The sequence below is a fragment of the Cryptomeria japonica genome, chromosome 3, assembly GCF_030272615.1.
Source record: "Cryptomeria japonica chromosome 3, Sugi_1.0, whole genome shotgun sequence".
Taxonomy (NCBI): Eukaryota; Viridiplantae; Streptophyta; class Pinopsida; order Cupressales; family Cupressaceae; genus Cryptomeria; species Cryptomeria japonica.
In genome coordinates this window covers 235,453,925-235,466,376 of record NC_081407.1, presented here as the reverse complement: position 1 = coordinate 235,466,376, position 12,452 = coordinate 235,453,925, and the positions used below count along the sequence as shown (strand labels likewise).

Sequence of the window (12,452 nt, the reverse complement as noted above, 5' to 3'; positions counted from 1 at the left end):
CATACATCATACTGACCCTGAGGAAAGCGACACTACCTCGTGTTTTGTGTTCATTATCCTTGGGTTTATACCTTGATTGGGGGCTAAATCCTTGCGATAACATGCTCCCTCTCTTCTCTCTCTCTTGGATGTATCCTACCTTAAAGAAATCGCTCTTGATAAGGCGCACACGATCGCTTTAATGTGGGGGCATACACACAGCTCATACTTTCCTTCTTGTGATACTTAGAATTGCTTAGTGAGCTTTGTTTTTCTTTGTAATCTTTAGTATCCTTGCTTTGATGACTCGTAGTGAAGGGAACTTTGCTACTTGCAGTCATGGTTCTCCCCTTCATGATCTTCCCTTTTACTTTGTCAATCAAAGTCGCAAGATCCTAAGTCCACTAGGGGCTTGGCACATCTCGCCTCCCTGGCGTGGTAAAAGTCTTTCAATCTTGTTTCCTTGTACTTTACCGATAGTATTGGCATACGCTTATACTCCTGCTAAAGTGGGGGCTAAATGCAGTGTCATAAAATTGCGACCCTAGCAAATTTCGACTGCATTAAGGTCCTCATGCATGCAAGTTCCAATCCTCTAGCCTGATCAGAGACCAAAGACTACTCAGCTTGCGGAAACAACTTCTTCCTTGGCCTCTACATCACCTCGTCCACACTCTGCCCTAGAGAAAAGAGGTTAGGCAAGGGCATGGCGCCCCTGTTCCTGCCCTATTTTGGGGGCAGGACCCTTCCTATGGTTACATTGTTGGTTGTGCCTCAGGCAGGAAACTCCCCCGATGTCGGCTCGTGATGAAAATCAGATCCACTAACATGTATTTAAGGGGCATTCGTCTTCTCATTTGCATAAGTGGAAGTTCAATAAGTTGGATAGGTCGAAGTTGGAGAGATTCAAGTTGCATTCAAGTCAAGGATTATGTCATAATGAGAAAGGAATGTTAGAACCCATGCATGTTAAAGCAAATCAAAGCTTTCAATGCATTTGTTACATGCCAAATGATGAACATATGAAGGACGTTAGTGATACTTTTGTAGTAACTATGGAAACTTCTAACAATAGCTAAATTGGTTCCTCTTTTCACTCCTACATAGAATTTGATTCCATCAACTCCTCTACCACCACTACCATCCATATTACTAAACTAGAACTTTCAGTATTGAAATCCATTATTTGAGGTCAATGAAATCACACAACATTTGACTTTTTTAAAATGATGGAGCTATGGGATTCCAAGATGATATTTATAAAGAGGATCACCAAGTGATAAATCATCAACAAATCAAAATTAAGCCACATGGGCCCACTAGTTACAAGAGAAGAACAAAAGCATTTTACATTCCCAAATTCCCTAATCCCTAAGTCTAAAAGTTCAAAATCCATATGAATCCCCAACACCAAATGTCAAAATCCAAAAGCATAAACTAAATTTGAATCTCTAAATCCAAATTCCAAATTAAAAAAAGTATAATATGCATTTGGATCCCTAAGTCCCAAATTCTGAAAAGCATAAAATCTATCTATATTCCTAAATCCCAAAGTATAAAATCTTAAAGTCAAAAATAGGTTTGGAATCCCAAAGTTTAAAATCTTCAAGTCCAAGTGCCCTCAAAAACCTTGAATCTTGTATGTTGAAAACCCAAAATAATGCAATTAAATATCAAAAATTGAAAATCCATCATCCAATCCAATGCAAATCCAATTGTAAAATTCAGCACAAGTTCGCATGGGCAACATAGTTGGCTAAGGGCTTTGGGTTCTTCCCATACAAGTCTTGAAGTTGATTCTTGTTGGCTAGATTAAAATGACATGTGTGGTTTGCGGGCGACTACGCACATCTATAAATGATTAGTCTTGCCCCCTCTCACCCCATTGGCACCCCAACCTGGCAAAGAGTAAGCCCAAGGCAAGGTCTGGTGGGAAATGTTGGGATGAGTCACATGGATACCTTAATGGAAAATAATTTTTATTTTATAAAATTCACCATGACATGTTGAATTGTTGGTAGTGATTTCCCTCACATCAATAATATTTAGTCATACCTTCACAACTCAATCCTTCCATCCAATCCTTTATCACAATCAATTATGTTACCCCACATATCTTCATAATTATTGTAACGTCATAAATGATAACCAGTACAATTAACACCTCATGTTTGTGTTCCTACTTTAGTGTGTGTTGTTTTCATTTCTCCTAGGCTTGTTTGGCCCTATTTTTATCTAACCTTGATGCCACCTATTGACACTGTTAGGTGGGCCCCCATCTCGAGGTTTCATGTTCCCGATTTCCCATCTGCTGGTCTTGTTTTTGGAGGACCAAGGATTGGAGTGCCTTGGTCCTGGTCCAAGGCACCCCAAAACACCTTGGTCCCCCTTAAACATGCCCCTATTTGAAATAGAGTATGTCGTGTCCCTCCCCAACAAATTTTGGTCCCTGTGGCTACATTTGACTGTTGGAGGTCAGCCTAATCTGTAATTTACCTAGGGAACCCTATATAAAGGCATCCTATAAATTCATTTTGACATCCAATAAGACCTAGAAGCAATCGAGAAGACTTCATATCCAACATTCTTCAAGAATACTTAGACATTCAAGGCAACATTTCATTCTTCAAGCATTATGGAGCCAAGTTACATCAATATTAATGCAAGCATGTGTTTTTTATTAGGGGTTTTATGTTCATGTGTTTGTCATGCCTTTACATTCAACATTTGTGATTACACTCAAAGAGCATTGAATCATTAATCCTTCCATCAACAATTGCAAGTATGAGGTATATCTCCTAGTATTTACTTTAATATTTATATTATTCAATTAAAGGTTAGTTCCTAGACCGAGGTTTGACCTAAGGCAAACCCCTATCCACAACACTTTCTTCTCTCTTTTTGTCTACAGGGAACAAGTTTAGGAGTTGTACTCAAATATTTTGATAGAGTTGATGACGATGAATAAGTTCATCTTATGACTGAGTGAAATTCAGAGGACCAAGGCAAATCTGTACTACTTGGTTCAAAAAATTAGGCTGAATTTCTAGGAATAGGTTCTAAATCTCTTATTTTATCTTAGTTTGTGGCTCTGTGGGACATCTGTAGCTTACTGTCTTCGTCAATCTACTTCAATTATTTATAATTTTACCCTATTTTCACAATTACCATCCAATTTCGAATAAGAAAGAGGGTAACTATTAATAGCCAGTGAATCTAATAAATTTTTTAGACCTTTCCATATTTGGATTGTGGCTAGATGGTGCAGGAGCACCCTTCTAAGGTCTTCCACCATTTGATTTTGTTGGGACTTTGCTTCTTTACGAAGCCATGTAAATGTATTAAGAGCCAAGAGCTCATTGGTTTTGTTTAGGTCCTAGGTTCACAAGTCTAGGTTGAGTTTTCTTTTGGAGTTGAGGGTATGTGTGCCCATTGGTGAGTTTGAGGTCCTTTTAGCATGGTTGTGTCCATAGGATAGCCCAATGTAGGCCTAAAAGTCAAGAAAAGCAACATTGCAAAAGTTGCTCAAAACTTGCAAAAAGTTGCATGACAACTTTTCAAAGTTGTCATGCAACTTTTCCACCAAATAGGTCATAACCTTAGCTTGGCTTTGGGAACCCTAACCTTGGCACACAAACCAAGGCAAAGACATTATAAAATGGTGCAAACCCTAAAATGAGGAGTTGGATGTTAGTTTGTAAGGCCAAAGGAAAAAGACCTTGACTGTGACTGTGTTTTTTTGTTGCCAGTCAGCACAAATGGAGCATTAAAAGATTGACAATGGATTGTTCTACAAACTAAACTGTGTTGAGAGTCTTGTATAGTGTTTATACTTTCATTTTGAGCATTTAGGTCAGGTTTATTGTGCATGTTTTGTGTGTTTTGTAAATACTTTGTGAGTTACTTTTTTACTGTCCAGTTTTGGACTGTTTTGTGTAAATGGGTTGACAACTCCTATCCCCATTGTGGAAACACCATGAAACCATGGGGAATAGAAGTGCAAACCATGTACAATATCTTAGAGGAAGTAGGGCCCTTGAAGATGTAGGAAAGCCTTTCAAAGACCCACTCCTAGGCGAGACTGGTGTGTGCCTGACTAGGAAGGGTCAAGGTTGCAGAGGTTCATGAGAGCAAGGAAGGACAAGGAAAGAGGCACCCTTTGGAGGAGTTGTAGAGGGGTGTGTGGAGCATCATTGGTGAGAAGGAGGAGCTTCCACCAATCCAGAAAAGGTGGTGAAGACAACAAACCATCACTGTGACCCTGGTAGGCCTAAAAACCCTTAAAAAACCCTCAAAAACCCTTAAATTCACCTAGGGCAGTGTACGGACACTTGGGGTCCCAAAACTAGGAAAATCCTTGAGCCTTGGGCAAATGAATAGCAGTCCCTTTGGGGAGTTTCACAAGTTTTGGCATTGTTTGCAAGAGGAAGCCCTAAAAGTCCGGAATGGAGGCCTAATAGGGGCACATTCCTTGTAGCCCTATTCTGTAGGAAAGAAGCAAAATAGTGAGATCGGTAACAAGTAGGAAGGTCAAAACCTCTTGGGGGCACATGAATGGATGGAGAAATATGTCAAAGACCCGTCTTATCCTTGCTAGGACCTAAGAAGGTGTAGGAAGAGTTAAACCCTTATTAGTCTATGTAAGGGTTTTGAAGCTTGTGAGTAGGTGAGAGCTTAGGTGAAGAATCACATGTTGTTGGTGGGTGGATTGGGCAAGGTCAGGAGATTCTACAAGCAAGGGAAGTCCTAGAGACCCTAGGGTGTGGTTGGAACACCTGGTGATCCAAGGGGAGGATCAAAGAGCATAGACTAGGCTAGTCTATCCCATTCTCATTCCCATCACTAGATCTATTGGATTCACCCCTTCTTTCAATGTAGTGGCCCCTAAGGTAAAATTAGTGTCTTACTATCCTAATTGGTGAAACCCTAGTTTTTCCACCATTACAATTATACCCTTTTAATACATCCATACATCCTTCATTTAACCAATTTCTTATACCATTCCTCAAGTGGCAACATATTCTAATCTATGGGTCACAATGGTGCAATAGTTAAGGTAGAAGACAACTTTGAAATCAATGAAATTCACAACATTCATGCTAGATTACAACATAGTCCACATGAAGTCATTCTAAAAAAAGGTCCATTATCAATGTATGATAATAGTTAGTTGAGCTCATATTTTGGTTCAATCCTTAAGCAATTATTAGGTGAAGGTTTCTTGTTAAAATTATGGTTGCTATCTAGATGAATATATGCTTGGAAGTGTAAAGGTTGAAAAATAAGTGTTTAAACTTTGAATGTAATAGAACCACTAATTTTCCTTAATTACCCTTACATTAGGGAAATATAGGAATTTGATAGATCTAAGCCTAATAGACCTAGATTTTGATATGATTCTAGGCCTCCTAAGTGGGGCTCTTCTTTCCCTTAAATCGAATTCTATTTGTGAATTGTAAACGATTAGGGTACATTGGTGGATTATTGAAGCAATTATGCATAAACAATGAGCTACAATTGTCAAATTGAGCCACAAACCTGGATTTGAGCAAAGGAATATGATTCAAATCTGCTCCCCAAAATTTGACCTGAATTGTCGGGACCTTGGTGGTAGTCGCTTTGGTCCTCTGAACGTTTCACTGTCTAAAGGAGAACCCGTTCGTCTCTACAAATCTCATCGATCCTCCAAAATGTAGCTTTGTACTTGTTCCTACATAGTGAAAAGGGGAAAATTATTGGGAATAATGGTTTGCCTTAGGCCAAACCCTAGTTTTGGAATTAACAATGAAATATAATTGAAATGTAAATGAAGTGCTTCAATAAAGATGCTTTCCTTTTGAGGGAAAGGCTAAAAATGAAATGAAAACCTAATGATATACCTTTGAAGTTTTGTTTGTCTTCACAAGGAATTAGGATTTCATGTATATAGTCTTCATAAAACATAGAACATGAATGTCATCTTCAATGCTTGAATCTTGACTTCACTTTTGCTCCAATGCTTGATAGAAGATTAATTGGTTGCTCACTTGAATGTAGGATCTCAATCATGCTCTTTTGAGTTGATATGAATTCGAATTAGGATTTAAATGAGAGGAGTAGACCTCCTTTTATACATGCTAGTCGAAAAACAAATTAAATTTTTGACACAAGTCGACATAGGATCTAGGTTCCCGCTCAAACTGAGTGACCATTATGGGGCTCCAAAATGAGCCCTTTTTGAGAGAACCATGGCATTGGGCGCTCTGGTCGTTGACATTAGGGTCCTAGGATTAAGGGGGGAGAAAGTACATATAGTGGAAAAGTTAAGTTTGGTGACTGGTGTAAGTAGAATCAGAGCTTCAATTAGGCCTTAGAGGATGAAAACCAAAGTGAGGCCTAAGTGAGGACAAAATTGTAGGTGAGTATAATTTAGGACACTACAGGAAGCATGACATGTAAATCTCTTTTTGATCAATATGATGAAACAACCATAGCTGCAACTTACCTAACAAAAAAAAATAAAAATTCCATGCATGTAATATCCCACATAAATTATTACTGGGTTACATGAAGGAGAAAAAATAAACAACACAGTTTTTATTTATACATCAATTTTACTTACTATGCTTAAATCATTGCTTCCATATGTTTTATGTGGTAACACATTGTATGAAAAAAAACAAAAAATCTCCTTGTCCAAGATGATGTTTGCCCATTATTTTGATCTTTCTTAATCTTCTTTTTCAAGGGCTTTTGTTGTACATGCTTTATCATCTCAAGGCTCATGCCTAATGTTATATAAAGGCCTACAAATGATATTGCTCGTATAAAGACTCGCCATTTAACGTTCTATCAAGACCTATAAATGATTAATAATAATTTGCATACACTTCAATATTATACCAATTTTATTATAAATCATCTACAAATTCAACTATAGATATCCATTTAAATTTATAAAACATTATATATATATATATATACCCATAACACAAGAGCGAGACATCTTTTATGCCACCCCAAAATTATAACATCGTGTAAAGCTATTTAAACAAATAAACTGGTCTAAAATTAGCTTTTACCCTAAAACAGAGACTAGAACAACAAATAAAATTACATCGATACCCTTTAATATTTTTTTCACTTCCTGCTCACCAAAGAGAAAACCCTAAATACCAAGTAGAATAACAACCCTAACTTTAAAAGAAAACCCTACTCCTCATTTTTTTGTTTCACAGAATAGCAGGCCATTGCATCGGTCAATAGATCGTAGCAGTGGAAAAAATGGGGTTCAAGGGTACTAAGGCTGAGAAGAAAGTAATCTACGACAAGAAAATATGCGATTTACTGGAAGATTACACGCAGGTGTTGGTGTGCCTTGCAGACAATGTGGGATCCAATCAGTTGCAGTCCATTCGGCAGGGATTGAGGCCCGATTCAGTCGTCCTAATGGGAAAGAATACCATGATGAAAAGATCTATTAGGATGTATGCCGAGAAGTCTGGCAATACGGCTTATCTGAACATCATCCAGTTGCTCGTGGTGAGTTGGGTTTTATCGAAGCATATAGGGTTTAAAGCATTGAGAAAAGTTTACAGTTATCTGAATTAATGGAGGCAAGTTTGGTTTTATTAATTTTTAAAGGCTTGCAAGGTGTGTAGGTAACTACTTTTGCTATGTGAAAATACTGGCGGCGTGGTGGGTTTTATTTAATATTTTTAGGGTTTGAAGCCTTCTCGGTTAGCTTTTAACATCATCTTAATTTTTGGGATTTTTGTAACGTCATTTGGAGCTTTTGGTTATAGAGTCCGAGGTTTTGAGTTTTTTCAACTCTGGTATCTGATTTTCTAGGGTTTCATACAATATCTGAAATTCTTGAGTTTATCGCTGTATGTGAATGTTAGGGGTTTTTAAATTGAGGTATCGGAATTTCTGTAATTTGTTTTGATAATTTAAAATCTCTTTTTTGGTCAGATAATCCTGACCATGATCCGTGAAATTGCCCGCCGTGGATTTTTATTGTCGCGGTTGATAAAACTCTGCATTTTTATTGGCTAGGTCGAGAATAACAGTGTTTATGATTCGCATGGATGAAGTTTTTTATTTCTCAATTTTATGACCATGCTTTTCCTAGTTACAATGACAAAAAAATTGCTCAAACAAAGCATTTGGCTTGGTAAGAAAGAAGAGAGATGAAAAAGTAGCCAGCCTGCAGACATGATCCCAATCTCTACAGCTTCAAAATTTCCTGATTTTGATACGCATCTGCATTCAGTGATCACTAGGTGTGGTTCAGGCTGTTTAACACTTCCCATTTATTAACTAGAACGCCACTAAAATCATATATTAAAAATCATAAAGTACTGCACTCTAGTTGCGCCTAGATTACCAGGATTGTAATTTTTCTCTTACCGATTTTATTCTGGTAGATGAATTTTAAGGGGTTTTAATAAGTCGTTAAAAGTTATAAAATCCTTCTCTCAATAGATGATCACCATTATACCAATAGAAAGTGACCATTGTCATGAATGTATTTACAGTATGTGTGTCTCTCTTATAGCTCTCTATTGTATAGGTCGACTGTGGGTACAGAGATTATGCCGTATGTAGGAAGCGAGCTTTGGTTCTGAACCTTTGTTATTATAAATTCTGATAGGTTGGCCAACTTTGTGAAGTAGAGCATACCGTATATGGTAAGTGAATTTTGGTTGTGAATATTTTCACAAGTTTTCTGTGAGCGTGATGTTTATGTAGTCTAGGCTTACCAAAATTTGGATTCATTACTGCATGTTTAAGCTGTTGAAAAGGGAGAGCTGACTTTAATTTCTATTTTCCTAGCTTATAACTTGTAAACTGTAGAATTTATTGAACTAATCACCTCTTTTTCTGTCCCTAACTATCATTTAGTCTCAATAGAGTCTGAGATGGTTGGACCAGGTAGCTTCCTCTTTACCTTTTAACTGTGACGTGTGTTCTCCAATTGGATCATAGAGACGGTGTATATGATCTTTTGTTTGGAGTTATATAATTGTTCATAGTAAATAGAAAAGTCTCTCTCCTATACTCATATGATCAAATGGGAGTGTTTTGTAGATGTAGTAGTTACTGCCCTAGTCAGGTATTGTTTAATAAATGTAGTTGTTAGAATTAAATAAATCTATAATGTCGATTCACAAAATTTTAATGGTAATGTATTTACAAGTCTTGTCAGAATCTAATTAGATTAGTCTCATGCATTACCTGCTACTTGTGATTGTGAAATGCTTTGGATATTTTTTCTTTCGTCATTTTAGTTGTAATTTTTGCTAGCTTCTGGTTTCACTTTTATTGTGGTAAAGTTGGGCCTTTATAATAGAATGATATAGTGGTTTGAGCTTCAGGATAATGTCTCAATGCTAAATATGTACTCCCAAGTTTCAATTCCGAGTTCCTTTATTGAATTATTTGTACCGTGCTTAGCAACCTGGTACTTGTATACATAGATAATTTCCCTTAAATGAACTCGTCAAGTTTGAAAATAAATATAAATGTGCAAAAGGCTAATTTAGAATTTTTGTTAGGGAAATGTTGGGCTTATTTTCACAAAAGGTGACTTGAAAGAGGTCCGTGAGGAAGTTGCAAAGTATAAGGTATGCTTGTCTGTGTATTTGATTCGTAGTTCAACTAGACGCTTTTATTGCCATAACTTCTGTGACTCTTCACGGCCTATTTGCAGGTTGGAGCTCCAGCGCGTGTTGGTTTGGTTGCTCCAGTTGACGTGGTTGTACCCCCTGGAAACACTGGTCTAGATCCATCCCAAACTTCTTTCTTCCAGGTTTGAATATGCACTAAATTCTTTACTGGTCCCCTTGGTAGGTGCAGAAATATTTCATTGCTTTATTGCAAATTCACTGTTCTCAAGCCCTGGGTCCAAGTCTGATTTGAGCCAGGTACAGGTATCCAGTTGGGTTACTCGTGGGGTCTCTGGATTTGTATGGGTGCATCCATGGATGCAACCCTCCTGGTGCAAAACACAAAACCAGAATGAACACATCACAAATCAGACGAGAGCTTTTATTAATTGAAAATAGACCAACCTTTTATTATTTGAAAAAATATGAGGAGTGTCATCATCTATTTATTCATTAACTAATGAAAGGTCTTTTATGGTTAAAATGTTAAATATATGTTTTTTTGTTTTTGCTAAATAAGTTTGGGTCAGGCACCTAGTAGATGCAAAAAAAGAGCATTAAAGACTGGATTCCAATAATGAGAAGTTTACCAAATCCATCCATGAACCAACATACATTAATAGGCTTGAATAAATAACGCAGCCTTCTATATTTGATATAAACAAGTTTTACATTGCCATCCAGACTATTCCTCTTGTGAGTTGTGACCAATCCCTTAAGGGAAAAGATTGCTTATACCAGGTTAAATCAAGGAAACAGAGACATCATAGCACTGAACATCCTACCTGGGCACAGGCAGCTTAGATATAGCAATAGCCAATAGACACTGCCATATAACAGATCAGACAGCAGTTGAAGGTACCCCACCTGCTCCTTGTAACATTTAACTTGATACACCTTCACTTTCAAGGAACTTTGTATGCAGTACATTGCCCAGCCTCGTTAGTCAACTGAATGATTTGCCCTGGATATTCATGATTGTGTGAACATGCTCCACCAAACAATCAACATGAATTTCAGCGTGATCATTGAGACCCTCATAAACCTCATGCAACATGTAGAAACTGGTTGCCATTGATAGCATAGTTGCACTGGAATAAGATTGTACAATGTCAAATATATATATTTTTTGAATGGATCAGCTTGTGTTAATAGTCTTCTTCAGTGAATGGCTATGCTTTCATCTCCATCAACTTCTTTAGCTAGACCCTAGAGTCTTAGCATCAAAATATGCCATTTAAGATGCATTAATTTCTTTGTGATAAGATTTGCAAAATGTCCAGCCCTCTCCTTAACATACATAGAACAAACTCAGCTAACCCCCAAAAATTGCCTTACTGGCATACTGTAACTTACCATATCTGCCCAGTTCGGTTACTAAGATTTTTTCTGTATGGATGAACCCAACCCCTCAATTTTTTTTGCCATATCTGCCTACCGAATCCATTTATCTGTACCTGAACTGGTAACTTAGAATAACTGTGATGTTTTATGCTGTAAAACACATGTGATCTATAATCAAATGAGATAGGTTGAAGTCATTATCAAGATGCACATGGGCATAGCTTGTTGGTATTTTTATATGTATACCTTATTTGTATTCTCTGTTACAGGTGCTGAACATTCCCACAAAAATTAACAAGGGTACTGTTGAAATTATCACACCTGTAGAACTCATTAAGAAGGGAGATAAAGTGGGTTCTTCCGAGGCAGCTCTGCTTGCTAAGCTTGGTATTCGTCCATTTTCATATGGACTTATTGTGCAGTCTGTTTATGACAATGGATCAGTATTTAATCCAGCAGTTCTTGATCTCACAGAGGAAGATTTGATTGAAAAAATTGCTGTCGGTATCTCTAATGTGGCAGCTCTTTCACTGGCTCTCAGCTATCCTACATTAGTGGCTGCTCCTCATGCATTCATCAATGGTTACAAGAATGTTTTAGCTATTGCTATTGCTACAGACTATTCATTCCCACAGGCAGAGAAAGTCAAAGAGTACTTGGAGGTGAGTTTGGGAGCTGGTTATTTTGAAGTTTTATATGAGTTCTCATAACGAGCCCTAAAAATTTTCATTGTTTCCACGGTCATGAACAATTTGATCTGATTTCTTATGCAGGATCCAAGCAAGTTTGCAGTTGCTACTGTTGCAGTTACTACAGAAGCTGCTGCTGCTGCTCCTGCTGCAGCTGCTCCAAAGGAAGAGGAAAAGAAGCCTGAACCTGAAGAGGAGTCTGATGATGACATGGGTTTCAGTCTATTCGATTAGAGTGATGTGTTGGTTTGTTTGGGAAACTGGATGTCAATAGGGTTGAGTCAAAAGCAGATTCTGATTATCACAACTTCTATTATTCTTCTATTATCTCTTCATTGTAGTTCATAATCAATTCAGTTGGTTTTAGTTGCTAGGCAGGGATGTAGCATAAGTTCCAAGTTCAGAATTTTAGGCAAAGAGATTCCTTTCAATCTTTTAAATTTTGAAGGCTTATCAATATAAACATGTATGAGAAAACAGAGCATTGTTTAAGTGATTAACACGAGTTTCTTCAATTTTGAATCTTCATCAATATAATCTGTGAGCACTGTTTAAGTGGCTCCTAAGAGCTAGTTTGAATTTTGTTTGGGAAATAAGCACTCTTTGAAATGACAACCATGAATTTGTAGATAACTTTCATTTCTCATGTTGGGTAGTCTATAATGCTGACAGCAATGCTATTTATTCTTTTTATTAAGTTTGTTGTATCTTGGCTTTTCAATTGATAACAATTTTTGTACTTGCGTGGTTGATAGACTGTAGGCATCAACCATGTCACCTGTATCACTCA

The 12,452-nt window shown here is 37.3% G+C and overlaps 1 protein-coding gene across 1 annotated transcript; it reads left to right on the top strand.

Annotated features, from left to right (window-relative positions):
* Positions 1 to 6,967: 6,967 nt before the first annotated feature.
* Positions 6,968 to 12,190, top strand: LOC131074401 (large ribosomal subunit protein uL10). Its single transcript, XM_058011026.2, has 5 exons — positions 6,968 to 7,500; positions 9,519 to 9,587; positions 9,674 to 9,772; positions 11,243 to 11,635; positions 11,747 to 12,190. Exons 1-5 carry the CDS (start codon positions 7,243 to 7,245, stop codon positions 11,894 to 11,896), a joined length of 969 nt encoding a protein of 322 aa, XP_057867009.1. The 5' UTR covers positions 6,968 to 7,242; the 3' UTR covers positions 11,897 to 12,190.
* Positions 12,191 to 12,452: the final 262 nt, after the last annotated feature.